Source organism: Apteryx mantelli, chromosome 13 (genome assembly GCF_036417845.1).
Source record: "Apteryx mantelli isolate bAptMan1 chromosome 13, bAptMan1.hap1, whole genome shotgun sequence".
Lineage (NCBI taxonomy): Eukaryota > Metazoa > Chordata > Aves > Apterygiformes > Apterygidae > Apteryx > Apteryx mantelli.
In genome coordinates this window covers 23,574,194-23,593,717 of record NC_089990.1, presented here as the reverse complement: position 1 = coordinate 23,593,717, position 19,524 = coordinate 23,574,194, and the positions used below count along the sequence as shown (strand labels likewise).

At 42.9% G+C, this 19,524-nt stretch overlaps 1 protein-coding gene and 1 long non-coding RNA gene across 3 annotated transcripts in view; one reads left to right on the top strand and one right to left on the bottom strand.

The window, feature by feature from the left end:
• The window catches only part of LOC106489851 (uncharacterized), a 310,540-nt gene that overhangs the window by 149,271 nt on the left and 141,745 nt on the right, over positions 1–19,524 (bottom strand). The window lies entirely within an intron of this gene.
• Positions 1–19,524, top strand: part of LOC106489849 (vascular endothelial growth factor receptor kdr-like) — a 147,194-nt gene that overhangs the window by 90,407 nt on the left and 37,263 nt on the right. For both annotated transcript variants that reach the window (XM_067304380.1, XM_067304381.1), the window contains exons 12-18: positions 3,185–3,293; positions 10,845–11,138; positions 13,324–13,470; positions 15,438–15,563; positions 15,675–15,781; positions 17,133–17,268; positions 18,626–18,730. In XM_067304380.1, the coding sequence (XP_067160481.1) occupies positions 3,185–3,293; positions 10,845–11,138; positions 13,324–13,470; positions 15,438–15,563; positions 15,675–15,781; positions 17,133–17,268; positions 18,626–18,730 (1,024 nt within the window). The remainder of the gene's footprint in view (positions 1–3,184; positions 3,294–10,844; positions 11,139–13,323; positions 13,471–15,437; positions 15,564–15,674; positions 15,782–17,132; positions 17,269–18,625; positions 18,731–19,524) is intronic.

Genomic DNA, 19,524 nt, shown 5'->3' with positions numbered 1-19,524 from the left:
ATATCGTTTTCACATTCAGCTTCTTCTTGCATACTTTTCTTGAAATGTATGCATTGAAATTATAAGGATGGGATTTAGAAAAACAACTCTCTTTTCCCTACCTGCAGCTATGACCAAGTTCAGACAAATTTCATGGAGGTAATATTTGTTCAGCTTGGGTTGGCTGTATGAACAGGTGATGAATATCCACCAAAACATCTGCATTGAGAATACCATGGGTATTTCTTCTTTTTTTTTATAATCTGTTTTAATAGAGGTAACTTTTCAATGGGATCTGCTTGAGTGATTTGTCCAGGTAAAAGCAGGTGCTGATACCACAGCTGGCTGCCTAAACGTTTCCTTTGGGTTCTTTTTGGTGAAAGACAAAACTACATGGTTTTATGGAGGGGAGGAAGATTATGGAGGTTTTATGGAGGGGAGGAAGGGTGTTAACACCCTTTGGTATATCATGTGTGTGTTCCAAAGCATTGGTCTACTGAAGACTAAACCAGGATTAGGTTAGTCTGGCAGCTGAGGACTTTATGTAAGATACTGCAAAGATAATTGGACTCCCAATCTCAGGGATTTACCCGGGAGCACACAGCTAGAGTAAAAGGCTGCTGCATAATGGCTTCAAGGGATTCATCTTATTAAAAGAAAATCACTCCCAATCCTTTATTTCCATCACTGAAATCACATACATTTCTGCACTGGATGCTGCTGGTTTGAAAGTCACATTTTAGAGGACTTTGGGAGGACTTTCTGAGACAAGACAGGAAACTGAGTTCTCTCGTGAGTTCAGGTGTGTATCAAACTGGTATCCAGGTGCATAACAGTGATTTTAAGCACACAAACAAGAAAATTGCTTCCTCTCTTTTCCTCAGTGAAATTTTCTCAAGAAATTGCCCCCAGATCAAGCTTGTTTCCTCCATCCTTTCAACATCTTTTTCACCTTCACATCTAGACACATTTGAGATTAGCCAGAAGGAGGTCTCAGTATAGCCATTTGCTCTTTTTTTCCCCACTACCGTGCCAGACTTTTCTTGAGTTACATAGTTAAGGGTGTCAGTGCCTGCATGTGCGTGATTGTATGTGTGCATTTACCTCTGGGCCACCAAGTGCACATTGAGGCATTACATCAGTTTTTATAAGAGTCACAGTGTCACCCCTAACACTCTGGCCATGCCCCAAAATGGATATTTACATTTCCCCTCTACCATTCTGACCGGGTCTACAACATTGTCCTTAATTTCCCATCTAGAACTGTCACTTAGCAAGATTAAGAACTGTTAAATAGCTGTCCAGATGTATCCCCCTCTGTCCCGGGTGAATCAGCTGCAGCACGTACATCTATATTGGCCTTTTCTATTCCTAAATATGAAATTGTAAGATTCAGTGATCACGAGAAGAAAAATCTTGGTCCTATTTCAGTGATTCAAATGGAAGTGCCTAATGCTTAAAGTCAGGGGTAGCACTGTGAACATGGACTTGTTAGGAACCAGCAGCGTGGGAACCAGTGCTATGGGAACAGAAAGAGGAGCAGGAGCAGACTGCTTCCCTGGGTGATTTTATAGCCAAGGTAGAGCTATTTTCACATCATAAATAAGCATGAGGACTGCACAGCTCTTTCTCTGGTGGACACCAGAGGGAGCTGGGTTTACTGGTCTCCTCTTTTCACCCCTTAATTTGATTTGTCCCTGTTAATGGTTAATTTCTGTGTGTTGGGTACCCATGAGAGGTAGGTACTTTTCCTTTGCCATTTATCTGTTATTCTGCTGAGGTGAAAAGGAAAATGTTCCCCATTAGAATGTAAAATGCACTTGGGATCAAAACCTTTGAAACTCATTTCCCTACAGGATTTAAGGTGCCAAAGCTCAGAAAATCTTAAATAACTCTCTGAAAATACATCCCACACAGCTAGAGACACATTCATGTTGTAGCTTTATGAAGAGAAAAGGAATGCTTTGTGTGAATTTAGTTTAGGATATATAAAAAAAAAAAAATCCAGAGATGCTTTCCTGCACATCAAAGCGGTCTGGGGAGATAAGGGCAAAGGGCCAGGGGGTGTTATAAGTTTCGATTCTTAAAGCCCTTAGAAAGGACTGCAAAGAAAACGGTATTTGTTCCAAATGTGAGGGCTCTGAGTTCCTCAGGTGAACGGCTGCAGGGAAAGCAAGGTAATCCTGCAAGACCATCTCTGGTTTGGTGGCTTAGTCCCTGCTTTCTTGCTAGCATCACGAAGGAAGTACCAGAAACAATTAAAGCCATGACCTGTGGATATTCCTCCCCGAGCTTGTGACAGTGCATCGACACAGGCTAGGACAGTGCCGTCAGGCTGGCTGCCCATTAAGAAGGACCTATAGCAAGGCAGGACATTAGTTTGTTTAAGAAAAACAAGTTGTTAAGGACACGTTTGAATTTAGCCCTCATCAGTAACTGAACTGCTCCCTTCTTCTGTGCGGTGGAGCTCAGGACAAGGGGTCCTTCTTTCTCCCGCAGGTCACGAACCTCCCTTTCTTTCTGCATTTGCCAAGTGTCACACACACAGGCAGCTTCTCTGGGGTTGCCTTCTGCACTGCACAAATTGTGGTGAGGCTCAGAGGAAGGGTTATTGAATCAAGGGTCTCCCAAGGACAATATGTAAAAGTAATCTGAGGCCCAAAGGGGCCACATCCCTCCCTTCTCTGGGGATATATCACTGCAAAGCAAATCCCTGAAATATTCCTTATATCACATCCACCAGAATGACCTGTTCCCCATGCAAATGTAGGTGTCCTGTCACCTATGAAAAGCATTTATATCAGAAATTAAAATTTGCGGACGTGGGGCTAGTGTCTTGGATGTCTTTCCAGTGTCTTGGATGAATCTTTGGGGTCCTTCACTTTGGCTCTTTGCTGATGTTGTCACATTTAGACTGTGGCAGTGCGGCAAAGGGGAGCCCTCTTTTTCACAGGGGAGATAGGAAGAAAAGAAGAAGGGGAGGGTTTTAGGAATAAGGAAGGAAGAAAATTATCTGAGCTGAGGTGATGTGAGCTGAGAGACCAAAAAACTGGTAGAAGCACTCGTCTGTGAACTTCACTCACTACTAGAAGTTCCTTGGCAGTTTTCCTGCCATAAAATATATATTTATCCACTACTCTCAAGCCTCTCTGCTAAGCCCACACTATATTGAAAGCCCTTTCTATTTTGTCTCTTCACTTGGCAGATTGTGAGCACGCTAACTATGGAAAACAGCAGTGCATCAGGAATCTATTACTGTGTGGCTTCCAACAAGATCGACACAGAAGAGAGGAGCATTGAGTTCTACGTTTCAGGTAAATAACATGAGAGACACTACACAAAATCTAGTTGCTGCTGCTGATGATCTGATTTACCTTAAAGTTTTATATGGCTGGTGAGTACTCGTTAAAATCTTTGGGAATCCCTGGACGCTGCGTTTGCAGAAAACTCCAAATCACACAGAGTTTGGGCTCTTCACCCCATGCAAGGCCGGGTCCTGTGTCCATGCCCAACTGAGTCTGGCATGTCCAGCATCAGACCTGATGCCTATTTTGCCCTTTTCAAACCGCAGATATAGGCCCTGAGCCTAGCTGCCTACGTCTTAAAGCAACACTCATGACATTTGAGCACTGTCCTCATGAAACCTCTAGCAAAAACTAAGTCCTTTGTAATCTTCCAAGACCTCAAGCTTCTCCCTGACTCAGGACAATGGTCGATTCCTGATTAAGCCAGTGGACATAGCGAAGGTGAGCAAGGACAATATTCAGACCTAATCCAGGGCTGCTGATATCACCGGGAGTTGTTGTGACATTGGATCTCTGCCTGAGCCATTAGCCTTTCCAGTGCCCTTTAGGGAGGGAGGAGGTGGACATGCTATTTCTCCAAAGAACACAAATCCAAACAAATATCTGCTTAACCTTTTAACACAGAAATTCCTTAGTAGTGAGATCAGGACCTATATGCTGCTTTTAGGAGAGATGGGAGTTTAAAAAAGAGAGGAGTCCAGGGACAGTGTTGTTCAAATGTTTAACTAGACTAAACTGAATCACTTCTGTGCTCACTTTCTGGATGAGTGGATGTTGGCTGGTAGAATTTGCATCAAAATAACACTTTGCAGAACAAAGAGTGCAGGACTGTCCTGGAAGGTAAATGTCCAATTCTCACCACGTAGTTTCTTCCCCACGAAACAAGCTCTGAGGGTGAAGCTCACTATTGACAGTGCTGTGCTCTCCCCTGACTCTCTTGCATCCTGTGTTGTTTGACTCCATTGCTCTAAAGCATTTCAGCACATTTCAAATTGAGCGAAGCAAAAATGTGCTCACTAAACCTTGTTGCCATTCTTATTACACAGAAGTGCTAATAGGAAAAATGTCATCCAATGATAATGAAGCTGGTGCCATATGGAGGAAAGATTTCACCTCCGATTACAGCTTCTTTGCACTACTGCAATGCCATATGGAGACAGAAGAGGTTTTTAAGCCTCCAGAAGATTTTCTCCCAATCCTAACTCAGCTTATCTAGGATAAAGCCCGTCATGGTGCACTTTTGAGGGATACGGCACAGACATAAGAGGTCCCCAAGATGACCAAGGCAGGCTGAAGATCAGCTATTAATTTTACACTTCACCACTTCCAAGTGAGTCTTCACAAGGGCTTGTTTCTGCTTTGAACTCTGCCAGATATTATGTTTGGATGGGTTTCTCAAAGCAGTATGTTCCCAAGCTATTCACAGTACTTTGTAATACTTAGTGACTAAAACCAATGTTGCGGCAACTAATCTGCAGCTAGAATAAGGTCAGTGTCAAAGGGTTAGGACAATCTATGCACCTCAGAAATACGTTTTCATTTTATGCCTTTCAGAGAAAGACTGTTTTACAGAAAAATACTTCTCAGTGGAAATGGCATAAAATATGTAGGTTCCCCCCCCCCCCCCCCGATGAGCTAATATCTCATATTTTTTATTTTAAGACCAACCTGGTAATGTTTTCAGACACAAATGTTTTAATCATGCCTTTTTAATTATAAAAGAAATGAATCACTGGAGGAAATTACTGACAGTGGTTATGGTAGAAATGTTCCTTTTCTACCTCCAGCAGACCAGAAGGTGAATTGGGCTTGGCAAGACAAGATATATTCTTGCCCTTGAAGAGAAGAGTGTGGGACTGTGCCATTCTGGGGAAAAGTAGATGCTGACTGAGTATGACTGACTTTTATAAATTGTATGTTTAAAAATAGTGATGTTCATGGATTATGAAGAAATGAAATCTTTCTAAATGCGGAATCCCAGTCCTAAAATGGGTCATGTTGCAGTGGTAAAAAAAGCAAGCACCACAGTGACCTCCTCCTTTGCTTCTTTATGTGATGGTCTCTGCTGAGTAATACATGTTACTCCAACAAGTGGCCTGTGTGCCAAAAGAGCTGCTGCTAAAGGTCTGCCTCGCAGAAGGAAAAACAGCACTGTCTTCTAGCGGTTGCACTTGGAGGATGCCAAGTGACTGCCAGGTTACTCTCAGCAGCAGTTGCCATCTACCGTCAGTGTTGGAGGAACACTTTGGGACAGTTTGTCAGATACCAAATGGGGGAGTCCGAAAGCATAAGGCCATAAGCAGGCTGGGTGGGCCAGATTTGCCAAGATAGTAAAAGGTTTCCTGCACATGAATAGAGGGAACGTGTGTTGGGCAGAGGCAATAGACTATCCTGTAACAGCACGCTGTCAGAGATCCTGCCTCAAAATTCAAGTTTTTAGTCTTTCTGATATAGCCACTGCTACAAAACTGACAGTTTGGGGACTTCTTGGCGAGTAGTAGGTGAGAAGAAAATCATTTTACAACTGCCAGGCTGATTAATTTTATGTGCACTGAATGTGAAAGCTGACAGCAAAGGCTGGGTTAAGGTTTGAGAGCACACAAGCAATGTGTGGGCCTTTAGGACCACATCTAGCAAAAGTTCCTGGCACTTCACAGTCAGCTACACTCTGTTTTCTGCAAATCAGCTACTGCTTGTGGGACTCCACAGTTAATTCAGCAATTTGCTGACTTGGAAATCTTGATCTCCAATTATCTCCTACTGACCAACAATATGATGGGTCTTGAGTCACTTTCAAATTTTTTGGCAGGCTTGAGGTTAATTAACCTCCATGTCCCTGCTAAGAAGTCTTGAGGTGCTACAGAGGCAAAACTCCCTTCTTCCCCTAAAAGCCTGCCCCACTGGGTCAAGGTTAAAATGTTTTGCTAGGACACTGTAGAGAGCTACAGAGCTTGAGCAGGTGTTGTCCAGGCTGCACCTGCTCTGTGAGGAAACATCTCTCTTCAGTATGGTGTTTTCATCACCACCGCATTCACTTCAGAAAAATATATTTACCCCAATGGAATAATGAAAACAGCCATTTTGTTCTTCCATTGCAGAGCCCCCTCATAAACTCCCACAGACACTAGAAATAGCACTGATATCTATTTTTAAAGCATTTCTTTGCCAGCAGAATGCATTTCACTGAAGGGTCACCAGGGTTTGGAGATCATTCTGAAACCAAACCATATAAGGGGTCCAGTGAGATGAGAAATCTTATCATTAAGTGACAGAGCTAAAGCCTCTCTAAGCTCTTTCTGCAGATGTCCTGACTGTCAATGGCCCTCTGAAGCTCTCCTAAAGCTGCTCAAGGCAACAGAAACTCCCCTACTAATGCAGTGGGGATGTTATCCCTACTGCCCTGGCCTAAATCTTATTCCAGTATTTCTGGTCTGTCTGTGTAAATCCCTTTTACAGTTTCTTACTGAAATAGAAGCCGTCTCCTAGATATCCTGCCTACTGCAGCTTTGACACCAATGTTCCCATTTAACTCAGATTACTATTTTATCACGGGCAGGAGCAATATGGGCAACCTGTCAGATGCTCAGAACTGCCTCGTGTCATTGCCCACCACCAGTTATGCCCAAAGAGCACTCAAGGCAGCCCACAACCTTTCTGGTGCAGCGAAAAGCTGAGCTGGTATCTCCTGGCGGTAGTTTCTGCCATGAACAAGGATTATTTACCTTCTAATCTCTGGTCTGCACCTTGCGAAGGGCAACTATATGCTACTACTCTAGGTCCCCAGTAAATCAAATCCTAGCACTATATGATTGTACTCCATACAACAAAATGGGATCCCACCCATTTGAAGCCTCTGAATGTTCCTGGAATACAAATGAATTATGATAAGAATAACAAATAATAACAAACGCCCCTTTTCAACTCTTATCTGACTGCAAAAACAACTCAGAAAAATGGAGTTAAAGATTTCTACCAGAAAGAAAATATTGTATTTCAGACATCAGATAAGAATCTGCAATCAGACAGTGGAACAATGTATGAACTGGGCTTTTCTACAACTGCTTGCCACTCTCAATTTGTTTATTCCTGACATGTTTACAGGATTTATGAAAAGCTCTGTGCTGTTTCAGATTGTAGGGCTCACCCTGTATTTTTCTCACTCTCTCTTTTTCATACATGCATATGCCTGCCGGGAGACCCCCCCACCCTGACAGGCACCGCGATGGAATTTGGGAAAGAGCAGAAGTTTTGAATTATACAGATTATTGTGCAAAGCACAGGAAATTAAAACCAATTAATTCCTTGTAAATACAAATGGAACCAGACTTTCTTTTGATTTATGCTGACTTTTTACCTTCCCCCAATGGCTCATTTCCCTATTTTGTCATGGAATCCCGCACAGTCTAGAGTGAAATTCACTGCTACTACACAGTAATACAATACGAAAGACAAATGTTTGGTAACTGCTGATAAAAGAGAAAAGGCCCCACGGTGCATTCTTTTAGCCGACTTATTAGGAGTCTTATAAAACACTGTATCTGTTCAGAGAGAGGAAGTTAATCACTGCTCAGGTTCAAGATTGTGTAAGCAAAGTAGTCTAAGAGATGAACTGACTTATAACACACTCTCAGAGCTGCAGTTGCTCCCCAGACAATCCAGGTAGGAGGAGGAAAGAGAAAGGAGAGCAAGAGAGACTGATTTTTTTTTCTCTTTCCTTCCACTGTAATGAAAATCAATGAATATTCTATTGGAGCAGAAAGAGCTTCTTGAAAGGCTAACAAGATGGAAGAGAATAGCACAAGTCCCAGCTAAAAATATTCAAAATCCTAAATAAAAAATGTCTGTAGAAGGAACGATAAGAAAAACAAGCCAGTCCTCTGCTCTCAGAATGTTAAGTTGGTAGAAAAAACCCTGCACATGTAAAGTCCAGCAGCAAGGCTGAAACACCGAGCAACCTTCACATTTCAGCTTGCAAATTAACACATAAAATTCACTGAGAACGTACACGAAAATGTCAGAGATCTCTGGGTGCTCCAGCCCATGTTGTCACTGCCAGCAACAGGCAGTGCTTTATACAGGAGCCTTGTTCAAGAGCTGCAGTATTTCCCCCACAGCCATTCGGGAAACTCACCCTGCAAAACAAATGGGGCTACAAGATGTGAGAATAAATTCTGGAGAAACAGCTTCCCGAGAGGCAGAAGCAAGGGCAAACCAGTACAGCCAAGCTTTAGCTTGCTTTGCATGTTCTGCAGAGCTTCACAGTGTTGTACTCTGGGTAACGTGACCAAGCTCCAGCCTCACCACTTCAGCTAGAATCCCTCTGTACTTTGCCTGAGACCCAGCAATTCAGATCATAGGGGAGTTCAGGCTGGAAGGGACCTCGGGGAGTCTCCTACTCAAAGCAGGGTCAGCTGCAAGGTGAAGGGCAGATTACCCTGGGCTTTCTATAGTCCGATCTTGAAAACCTCCAAGGATAGAAATTGCACATCCCAGGCTACTGAGCTTACTTAAAGACTGAGCCTGACCAAGGATCCATCTAACTTGGTACCACATCTCTTGCAGGAGCTAATAGAAAATACTTAGAAAAGTATATAAGAAATGGGCAAGTAAAGAGGGCACTTTTCCCCTATTTCTCTTCTGAACTTCTAGCAGATGGCACACAGGGACTTCCAGAGATCAGGCAGAGGTTACTCTTCAGTCATGTTTGGCTGGGCTGTATTCCGGACTTCATTTAAACATTTTGAAGGATTCAAGAGAGCTGCTGCCCCTGCCACATACTGTAGTTTTCACTGGACCTTAATTCCCCCTGTTTAGAGAAGTTCTGTTGCCCTCAGACTTTTCCCCCTTCTTGAAAAACATCATCTTGACATGTTGGAACCACAGGACAGCAGACCTGAGGAATGGAAGTATTACACAAGTCAGCTGGAGCATGCAGCTAGCAGTAAGCAAGAAAGAAAGAAACTGAGGCTAACAGAATGCTGCATAAACTAAATCAAAATTCCATGAAAAAGGGAAGAAGAGAGAAATAATTTCCACAGCAGTGGCCTGAGGGGTCTCTTCTCTTTTTGGATCTTTTGTAAAACATTTCTGGTGCCAGTCTTTAAAAACCATGAAGCAAAGCTTATTGGTTCTATTCCAGATGACCTGTGAAGGAGAAAGACTTTTAATCATATTGGAAAGCTCCTCCAGGGCTCTGTATTATATATAATATATGGTGTATTATAAGGCAGATTGGTTATTTCAACAGCCTCACTATTAATCCTCAACTATAGCTTCCACAGTACTTTTGCAAGAGTTTGCAGTGTAAGCCCTTGGCCAGATTCCAGCTCCCATGTGGAATCTGTCAGACTGCAAGTGCAATGCGTACTTGCTCCTCTTTAACTTCTGTCCTTCTCAAAGTACCATCCATTTCATCACAGTTTGAGAAAGCATCTTATTAATAGCTTGGTACTGAAGCAACGATCTGTCAGATTTATTGCAAACACGCCTCATACTCAGAAGGTAATCCAGAGCTAGTCTTCCCAAAGTGTCCCATCCAGGTCCTATGCCTGGGTCTCAGGTAAAATTTATAATGGAGTCTTCATAACTCTCCATTTCAGCTGCTTCAAAATCATGTTCTAACAGACAAGAGGAAGAATCGCAAGGTCACTCTGGTTATCAATGCACTTTCATTCAAGTCTGCTGGGTGGGGAGATCACTGAAACTAACAGAATAAAAATAGGAAAAGAATATGTTTCAGACAGAATTTAATTGCAGGTCTCTGATGGCTAATGCAGTAGTGATAGGAACATGTCTGTTGGCCAGTTTCTGGGATTCTTACTCAGAAATATTTTTGCTTTTCTTCAAAGGGATTCAGTCTGGCACTTCAGGAAAACTGAGTTTTTTCTGGAGTGAAAAGTTACTAAAAATATAGCAAGGAACTGCTGATTCTTTTGTGGATAGATTGGACTTATGCCTCCAATTATTTCTCTATTAAATATTAAGGCCTCAAGGATTTATACATCAGCAGATCAGTTAATCCATTCCGTGAGCAAGTATATACCAATGAGGAACATCTGATGAAAACAAATATTAGCATAGCTGAAATAAGAAAGTATTGGGAAATTGCTCAGTGATAAAGAAAGACAGTGTTACTTCTGAGAAACGTGACTAGGTTTCTTTATTCTTATATAATTATACTTTTAAGCACTGATTGCAGATAGAGAGAGAACATCTCATGAACACACATTTGTCTGCTTGGATAGCAGTCTCTCTTGATTAAACTCTTTTAGTACATTAACTAATTCTATATATAAACTTTCAATTAATTACTCAAAACTATAATGATTAGAATACTCAGGGCAAAATTACCCCACGCCTGTATTGTGACGTGAAAGATACAGTCAGATACCTAATTCACAAGTACAAGTGCCCGTTTGCACATGCAAATGCAGCTCTCATTAGAATTTGGCTCACCCCATTACGACCACTCTTTGAAATTTGACCATCAAGTTGAAAACAGGCGGCCAAAGTCATTCTCAGATGTGCCTTAATGGTAAACATATTTTCGCTTCCTCCTAGATGTGCCCTTTGGTCTGCAAACAGACCCAAAGATTACGACTATTGTGGGGAACGATGTTCAGCTGACCTGCAGGGCCTCCAAGTACATCTACAGTAACCTGGCCTGGTATTACCCCTCCTCAGAGGTGGCTCTCAGGGACTCAGTGATCAAGAAAATTGACAACTATTCCATTTCTTTGACACTGGTCATTAATAACGTCACAAAGGACCACAGCGGCCTCTACAAGTGCAGAGCGCAAAACCAGCACAACACCACCGACACGCTCGAACAGCACACTCAGCTCCTTGTCAAAGGTAGGTCCTGCCGGGAGAAGATGATAGACGCATTATGAGCAGAAGTGCTGTGCATCTACTGTTCCCTTTGATGCTTTGGGGAGCAAAAGGTGCTCAGCATTTCTCAGGAACAGTCCTAATATACACTTTATGCTCCATATTTGTTTTTTTTTCACATTGCGGAGGGAGGATTGGCACCTAGTCATAGGATTACTCATCCAGCCACTGTTGGTTTTGTATAAAATGTTCACCTTGCGCAGAAAGGAGATTTCAGCAGCATTTTATTTTTCTAACTCAATGCTGGGTGCAGATTTACTGCTGACTGAGGGGAGAAACATCACCCATCATGTTATTAACAGCACAACTCTACCATTTGGGACTGCCACCCTAGATCTATATGACTTTGGTAGAAGACTCCACCCTTCTACAGCCACCAGCATTATGTAGATACCTATGGATACCTATAGATTTGGACCTAGCAGAAATAATCACAAATGTTATTGGTCAAATGTATAATCAAGTGACGTGTATCATTTATTTTGGGTAAGTGGAATGCACTTCTTTGCAAGAACTGTATTTTCTTACTTATACCCAAACTCCCAACTCTTTTTTTCCATTTACACAAAAATAGTAACAGTGTAGATCTTGAAGCCTGGTTTCTTTGGATATATGAATATAAAGGGCAGGAAATACTTCTTCCAGGCCTACACTAGCAGAAACTCACTGGCAACCTGTGAAGTTGTTTCTGCTTCACAGTGAAGAACATGAGAGTGATCAGCTCTAGGCCTTCTCAGAAGAAAAAGTGCTGCTGGAATGGGTGAATTTATTCGCGATCTTCTAATGGGGAAGACAAACCCAAAGTACAGAAATAGAGTAGAATTGAAACAAACAGCAGCGAGTCGGGGTACAGAAAACAATACTTTAGAAGCCGAGTTAAACAAAGATTTTTAACTTGGCTTCCCCACTTACATTAATGGGTAATGTGACACCAAAGGGACAGTGATGCTGCAGGGAGCACTTGTCACTTAGGTTAAGACCAAGCCATGCGGTGCTGGCTTCATTCTTGTTTAAGTGAACAAGCCCATTTCCAAGGCGGGCTCATACCCAGTGCAGCCAACAGCACGCTCACAGCGCCTTCCCCCTCCGCACAGACACACGCACGCCTAAAGAAACCGTTCACCCACGGCACAGCTGTGGCCAGCATGGCTCTGATACCTGAGTGGGAAGCGATTTATTTTAAGAAATGGCATGAGCACCTGCCTCTTCCTGAAGTGCGGAGGAAGGCAGAGAGTCTCCCCCTTGCATTAGACACTGCTAATGGTTCGGCTTGGCCCCACAGCTGGGAGCTGAGCCCACCTGTCGGCATCATCTGCCGTGGGGGCACGGGGCTTTCTCTGCACTCTGCATGCAGGTAATTCACTTTCCTCTCCCCTGGCAGATATTTTTATTCATTTAGTCAAATTGCCACCTACACATGACACCTACACATGAGGGCTATGGGAAAAACACAGCTAGACTGGGAACTTGTCCACGGGAGAACTGGAATCCTAATCACATTCTTGTAAGAATTACTAGGCTTTGTTAGTTGTCTGCTACATGTCAGAGAGGCAGTTTTTCTGGAGAACACACATGGAAACACCCCTCCAAGCCAGTTTCCCTTCCCCTCTACAAACTAGCTTTTAGATAATTCTTTTATATGTATTGATATGCATTAGCTACTCTCTTTATTGCAGCTTGTATGTATTTTTTATGCTACACTTGGGGTTTTATTCACTGCTTTTCTGTATTTTTTATAAATGAACACAAAGTGGAGGTAATGTGCTTTTGCGGTAGGCAGATGACTGCCCTCATGATGGAGAAAACCACAAAATCTTTAGATCTGTTTCCTCTTTGCCTCCTCCCTCCTCTCTCTGTATTCACTGCATTTGCTCTGCCCACTCACCGTCCTGTGTTTCTTTCAGAGGATGGGAAACCCTAGGAGGTTCAAGCTGGAGCTGAATCTAAGCTTAGTCAGTTTGAAAATAAGCAAAATGAACCCATTCCTACCATAATATTTGGGGGGGGGGGGGTTGCTACCTCTTATCAACCAGTCTTTGCCACTTCCAGCCCAGAAAGGCCATGTGGGTGGTCAAAGGCGAGGAGAAAGCAGAGCTGTAGGAGTTGCCTTCTGAAAACTTACTCTGTGTTTTTTACTTTGTGACTGTAGCAAAGGCCGCACCATACATTATACAGAACCTCACAGATCTGGAGGTTAACATCAGTGGCAAGATCATTCTGGAGTGCAGAGTCAGTGGAACGCCAGAGCCTCAGATTACGTGGAGGAAGAATGGCTATCCCGTTTCAGCAGCATCAGGTGAGCGCGCTCGCTTCGAGCAAGTGCCACGGGACAGTACGCAACACGTGGTCACAGACTGCCAGCTTTGCCACAAATACGGGACCTACAGCTCCCTGGCCTCTACCAGCACTGCTGAATCAGGATGGTACACCTGACCCCAGAAAACACAAGCACAAATCCAAAAATATCAGACCACTGCAGTAGTCTCAGCCTGGACTTTGAGGTCAGAGCTGCTGACTGCTTGCAACCCAACGCCTGCTTATGCAGCTGCCCTTTTGCAAGTGGCAGCGTTCGTGCCTGCAGAGTCAGCTAGATACTCTGCATACATTAGCATAGCATTAGTAAAACCGAGGAGGGCAGCACGCTGCTGTTCAGTCTGCTTCTGCAAGACACCACTTTGTGTGCAAAACCGAGTCAGAGTGTATCCGATTGTCAGGTGGGTCTGAAAACCCGAGCCTGAACTATTAGATATCCTTGGCGCCTGATCGGAATATATTGCAGCAAGTCGTTAGGGCGGTCACCCTAATGGTCAGGTCCCTTACTCTGCTCTGGCATATCGCACATCATTTCTTTATTTCCCACAACACAGTAATGAGAAAGTGCTCTCAGCTCAGCTGTACAGAGCTGCCACAGGCAGGGAGCGTGAGCTCCCTTATCTGTGCCTGGAATTCCTTCTGATCTCTCTGTCCTGCAATCTCCTATAAATCAGGGAGAATCCAGTCCTAGTAGCTAGTCCTGTGACTTTAATTTTGCATCTTGAGCGAGGTAGGAAATCTAGGATCATCCATAATTCAGATCAGACTGTTCTGAGCAGAAACTCTTTATAGCTACTGAAATTTTATAAATAATTCTAGAGGGACAAGAATGTAACTCATCCAACCAATGGAAACATAAATAAAATATTTGGAAAAAACCACCTCAGGGTAAATATTTCAGCACAGTGCATAGCAAGTTATGTGCAGTACTTTTGCTAACAACAACAGGATTCATGGGCAGAACACCCAGCAACTCAAAATGTGCTTCCCTTTTGGATTCAAAGCCCTGTCTGTTCCCGTTTCTGCCCCAAACACATTCTTAGTGAAACAGATGATCTCTCCATTTTGTGCCACAGAATCAGGAAAAATAAATATGGAAAAGCCTCACTTAAGTCATACCTAGGCCACATCCCTCTTCCTACTCCGTATCTTGCCCCTGGTTTTCTGTGAATTCAGAATTACTCTCTGCAGTGATTTTTCCAGGGATGTGTCTAATCTGTTTTCGATTTTCCATGTGTTAGAACTGCCATCACTTCCCACAGCCTCCAGAACATCAGCTTTCTCCAAGAGTTTCTCTGAGTTTTCTTTTCTTCCACTGTATCTTGTAATCTTTACTCATGAGGCCACCAGAAAACCCAGCTTCCCACATCGGGCTAGTGTTTGCAGCCCGCAGAGAAGGGAGTAAGATCGTGCCTCCCTAAAGCTTGGGATGCCGGAGAACTCGGCGAGAACCCCACAGCAGAAAGCCCCGCTAACACGCAGTCTCTGCTCATACCCGTGTGAGTGTGAACTACTTTGCCTTAACAGAAGAGCCAGGCGTAATATCAGCTCCAGGCCTGCCCTGAGCCATGCAGCTGAAGCAGAGAGGTACCTGCGCCAGCAGGCTCCTTTCAGGTCCAATCCTGCTCCCATTGCTGTTGATCAGAGCATCCCACTAGCTTCTTTAAAAGTTTCGTCAGGCTCCGTCCGCTCATGATAAATTAACAAACAGCCACGTTTGCTGTTGGTTAAATGATCCCCAAACAATTTATGCAGGTGGCTGAGGAGAAAACAAACGGCAGGGACAGTCGTTGCCAGACCACAGGGAAGAGGATAGCATTAGAGTGGCTCCTACAGGGATCAGTACCAGGCCTGCATGGCTGTGACCTCACTTTCAGTGCTCTGCTTCCTAAAAGCATTTGTAGGCAGATAGATCATTGTGATAAAATTAACCTAAATCCCTCACTACAGGAATTTCCATGGAAAATAATACCCTGGTGATCGAGCGAGTGAAAAAGGATGATGAAGGGCTCTATGAATGCAAGGCATCCAATGACATGGGTCAAGAAAGCACATCAGCCTTTATTAAAATACAAGGTGAGGTCCAAGATAAGGTAAAATGCATATATCGTGTCGGACCGATGAGAACTATTATTTTGTCAAAGTCCTCTGCTAAATTTAAAATCCGGTTGTCCATTTAACCTACAGGTTCTGAGGAGAAATCCAACATTGAAGTTATCATTTTGGTCTGCACTGGCCTAGCAGCTACCCTCTTCTGGCTTCTTCTGACCCTTTTCATTCGGAAACTGAGAAAAGTAAGAGAGCATCCGTATTGTCCAAAGGCTCTGGGATTGGATCCAGTTTAGGCATAGCATCAGAGTTCAGGGCTGAAGTCAAGTCAGTGTGAATGTTTGGGACAGATGGTAAAAAAATGTGCAAAATGTTCCTATAAAAGTTCAATCCAAGATTTCTGCTGATAGTCTCTTAGTCCCTTGACATCTCAAGAGGTCACTTGTACTTGCAAGATTTCTACCCACTTCCTTGGTATCAGAAAATCAGGCTCCTCCCTTTCTATGAGTCTAATTGGCTTGCAAGATTAGGAGACCAAATGAAATCCTTAATGCCCTAAAATGAGGGCTTGATTTCAGCACGTGTCTCATAAGATTTCTCTAAAATATACATAGCAAAGGAGGCCCTGTTTTAAGAACTGTTCTAGGATGTTTGTTCTACAAATGAGCCCAAACCACACAGTTTGTTTTATCTTCAAGGCTCGTTATTCTTTTACCTCCCTTTTGTGGCTTGAAAAAAGTAAAGTTTCAGTAACATTCCAAGGAGCATTTGATAAAATTAATTAAATTTAAGTTTATTTTTCCTAAAACAAACAGTAAATAGAGTGGAAACCATAGGTGTCTGCTCTGAAGCTCACACAGACTACAGTCCCTGTGCTGATCCTTAACACTTGAATAAAATTTCCCCTCATGTTGCAAATACAGTGATTAAATTCACATTTTTTCTCTTTGCATCCAGTTTAAGAGAGTTGTGAACAGTGAATTTCCTATTACATTTTACACTCATGTGCACTCGTCTACAGGTCCCACCAAATCACAGTTTTTCACCAAGCAGCATTAGCAGTAGCAGTTTTCACTAGCTTTTAACTAATTTTGAGTTAGAATAAGCAATAGCTATAAGGGGATAACTGTGGAAAATCAGGCCCCGTGTTTTATCAATTTTAAAGTCACGTAGCATGCTTCTAATTCTGCAAAGCAAAATGCTAATAAACTGCCAAAATGCAGCAGAACGTGCTCAGCAGGGCACCAAGAAGCATAACTCATGGAGTCCCCATAAAAAGCACTGGGTTCCTTTAATAGATACAGGTAGAAGAGAGTGATAGATTTTGTGTCCTCAGAGTGTTTACCAACATTAATCAGTGACTCTTCTGAACACCCGCAAGTGGCAGGCATATATAAACATTTATTTCCCAGATGAAGGAAAAAAAAGAAAGGCAGGAAGCTGAAAAGACGCATCTATGGTTCAGAATAAATTTCAGAGGTAAGACTGGAATTCAGGGAACTCCCCAGCTTGCACTCAGTCTTCTAGATGACAGCTCTCTCCCATTAGAATTGCAGAGTAAATATTGTGAATAATTTCTCCACACCCTGTTTTTAGCCTGATGCTACAGATATTAAAACAGGATACCTGTCAATTATAATGGATCCAGAGGAAATGCCTCTTGATGAGCAGTGTGACCGTCTTCCCTATGACAGTAGTAAATGGGAGTTCCCAAGAGACAGACTGCGGCTGGGTGAGTGGTTTGGGTATTACTATCGTAAAGAATGGTGATTTCTAATGGTCCTCAACTTCAGTAGATCGGTTGTATAATCCAAGAAACAACCTACCATTTAGTGCCAGTGAACTTCCATCCTTGGGGATGAACTGGCAGTGAGGCAAAGAATTCCAGATCATCTTTGTTGGGGTTCAAACTAGAGATTTGGTAAGAGAGGCAAAGATGCCATCTCTCAAAATAGTCATTGCCTCTTCTTGTTCCTTGAAGAAGTGAAGCCAAGCTCTTGACAGAGAAGAAAGGTAATGTTCCAGGTCCCCGTCCTGTCAAGAGCTTGGCTTCACTCCCACAGAGGACAAGGGGAATGGACATGAATCCTAAACAGCACAGTCTTTCAGTGAGTTTTCTTTGGAAGAAACTCATCAATTCATCAAATATTCAATTCTTTACCGTTCATTTGAACTTGGCTTTGAGTTGTAAAGAACTGTCAGGAAAAATAAGCAGTCATTTTTACAAAATTCTTTTTTTAAAAATGAACCAAATTTCATTCAGTAGGTTGGCACAAGAGATGATGGAGCAAGGAAATGTACCAAATAGACTGTATTTACGCAGGGAACCAGCAGTGTCTGTGTGCAACAGTGTGCACATGGAATATATGCATATGAGTGTGTGGTACTTTAGCTGGGAAAGACGGAGGAAGGAGAAAGAAAGACAAAAATGAAAAAGCACATGGGAGGATGGTGAGTCATAGGGACAAAGTGGCAGGACCAGAAAGTCAGATGGTGATGCCCAGTGTGCCCTGCTGCATTGTGGCTCAGAGCCCTCAGAGCACACTAGGTAATATGGGCTGGAAAATTCAAATGAAAGGGAGAATAAGAAAGATTATCGGCTTAAATTCCATTTAATATAGCTTTTATGTCAAATAAATGTCAATAACTGAAGGGTTAAAGGGTTCAGACTGCCTGAATGCCTTGACTAGCTATCTCCATGATTGTGATTCATGATAGATCAGGATTCCACAATTCCATGTTCAACCTGAACTCTGATTTTCCTGGGCTTGGAGATAACTATATGTAATGGTTTTATCCTTAAGTCATTGGTATATATTCAACCTTGCCTCCAGCTGAATCCAGATTTATTTATTCTACTCTGTTCTATCACATACTGTATTGCATTAAAGTCATATGGATATAAACCATAGTGTTCATATACATATACTGCAATATGTGATACAGGCTTCTATTGACTATCGGTCTATGCTGTGCCTGGGCTTTGGAGTCTTGTATTTCTTGCATAGCTGTGAATGCATGTTTCCCTCTTATCTGGTGCAGACTGTCGTAAGACCCCCTTGGCTCATTCTTGACTCTTGCTTCTCTAGGTAAAACACTGGGTCACGGTGCTTTTGGGAAGGTGGTGGAAGCGTCTGCTTTTGGCATTGATAAATCTTCAACCTGCAAAACAGTTGCTGTTAAAATGCTTAAAGGTACATATCCCTCTGAGATTCAGAAGACTCCTCAGGGAACCTGTCGGCAAGAAGCTTTTCAGTTCTCAGCTCCAAACCAGTCCCAAGTTCATTGTGTTCAGAAGGGAGTGGGTTTGCCATATGGGAGCAATTAGTCGTTATACAGTGGATGTTAACGTGTAGGAAACGACAAGCGGGCTCCGTGCTGTGCTGCTGATTAAGTCTTGTATTCCTAGAGGAGGAAAATGGCAGCTTCCAGGTCTGTGGGGTTAGGAGGGAAGCAGATTACGGAATGTAATTACATCGGATAGTCTGAAATTTGGACCTAAGGCTTCGATCACAGCCCTTCCAGATGTAGAACAGTTCAAGGGGTTGAAAAAAAAAGCAATGCCAAGGGAGTGAATTAGGGACAACTTGCTTGCAATTATTGAAATTAAGGAGTGCTTTTACCATTCGGTGGTGGGGAAAGGGTGAACTCGGAGCCTATTCTTTCATATTACATTTACATACAAAGACTCTGCAGACAGCCTATGAATAAATACATCAGCCAGCACATTGACTACTTGGGTTGCAGGTTTTTAGCTGTTCACTTCGGATTTTGTCAAAGGTACAAACGGTGTTCACTGGAGGTCTTTTCATAGCCCAAACTGCTCTGTATTGCTGCTGCATGATGTATTAACCCCTGCAATGCCATAATTCAGGAACTTCTCTTACATCACAGTATTTGGCTTCTGTTGCCAGCTGCCTCTCCTGCTGCTCTGCTACCTCCCATTTCTCTGAAGTGCCAAAATCCATCTGTTTGTCACCTTTGTGGA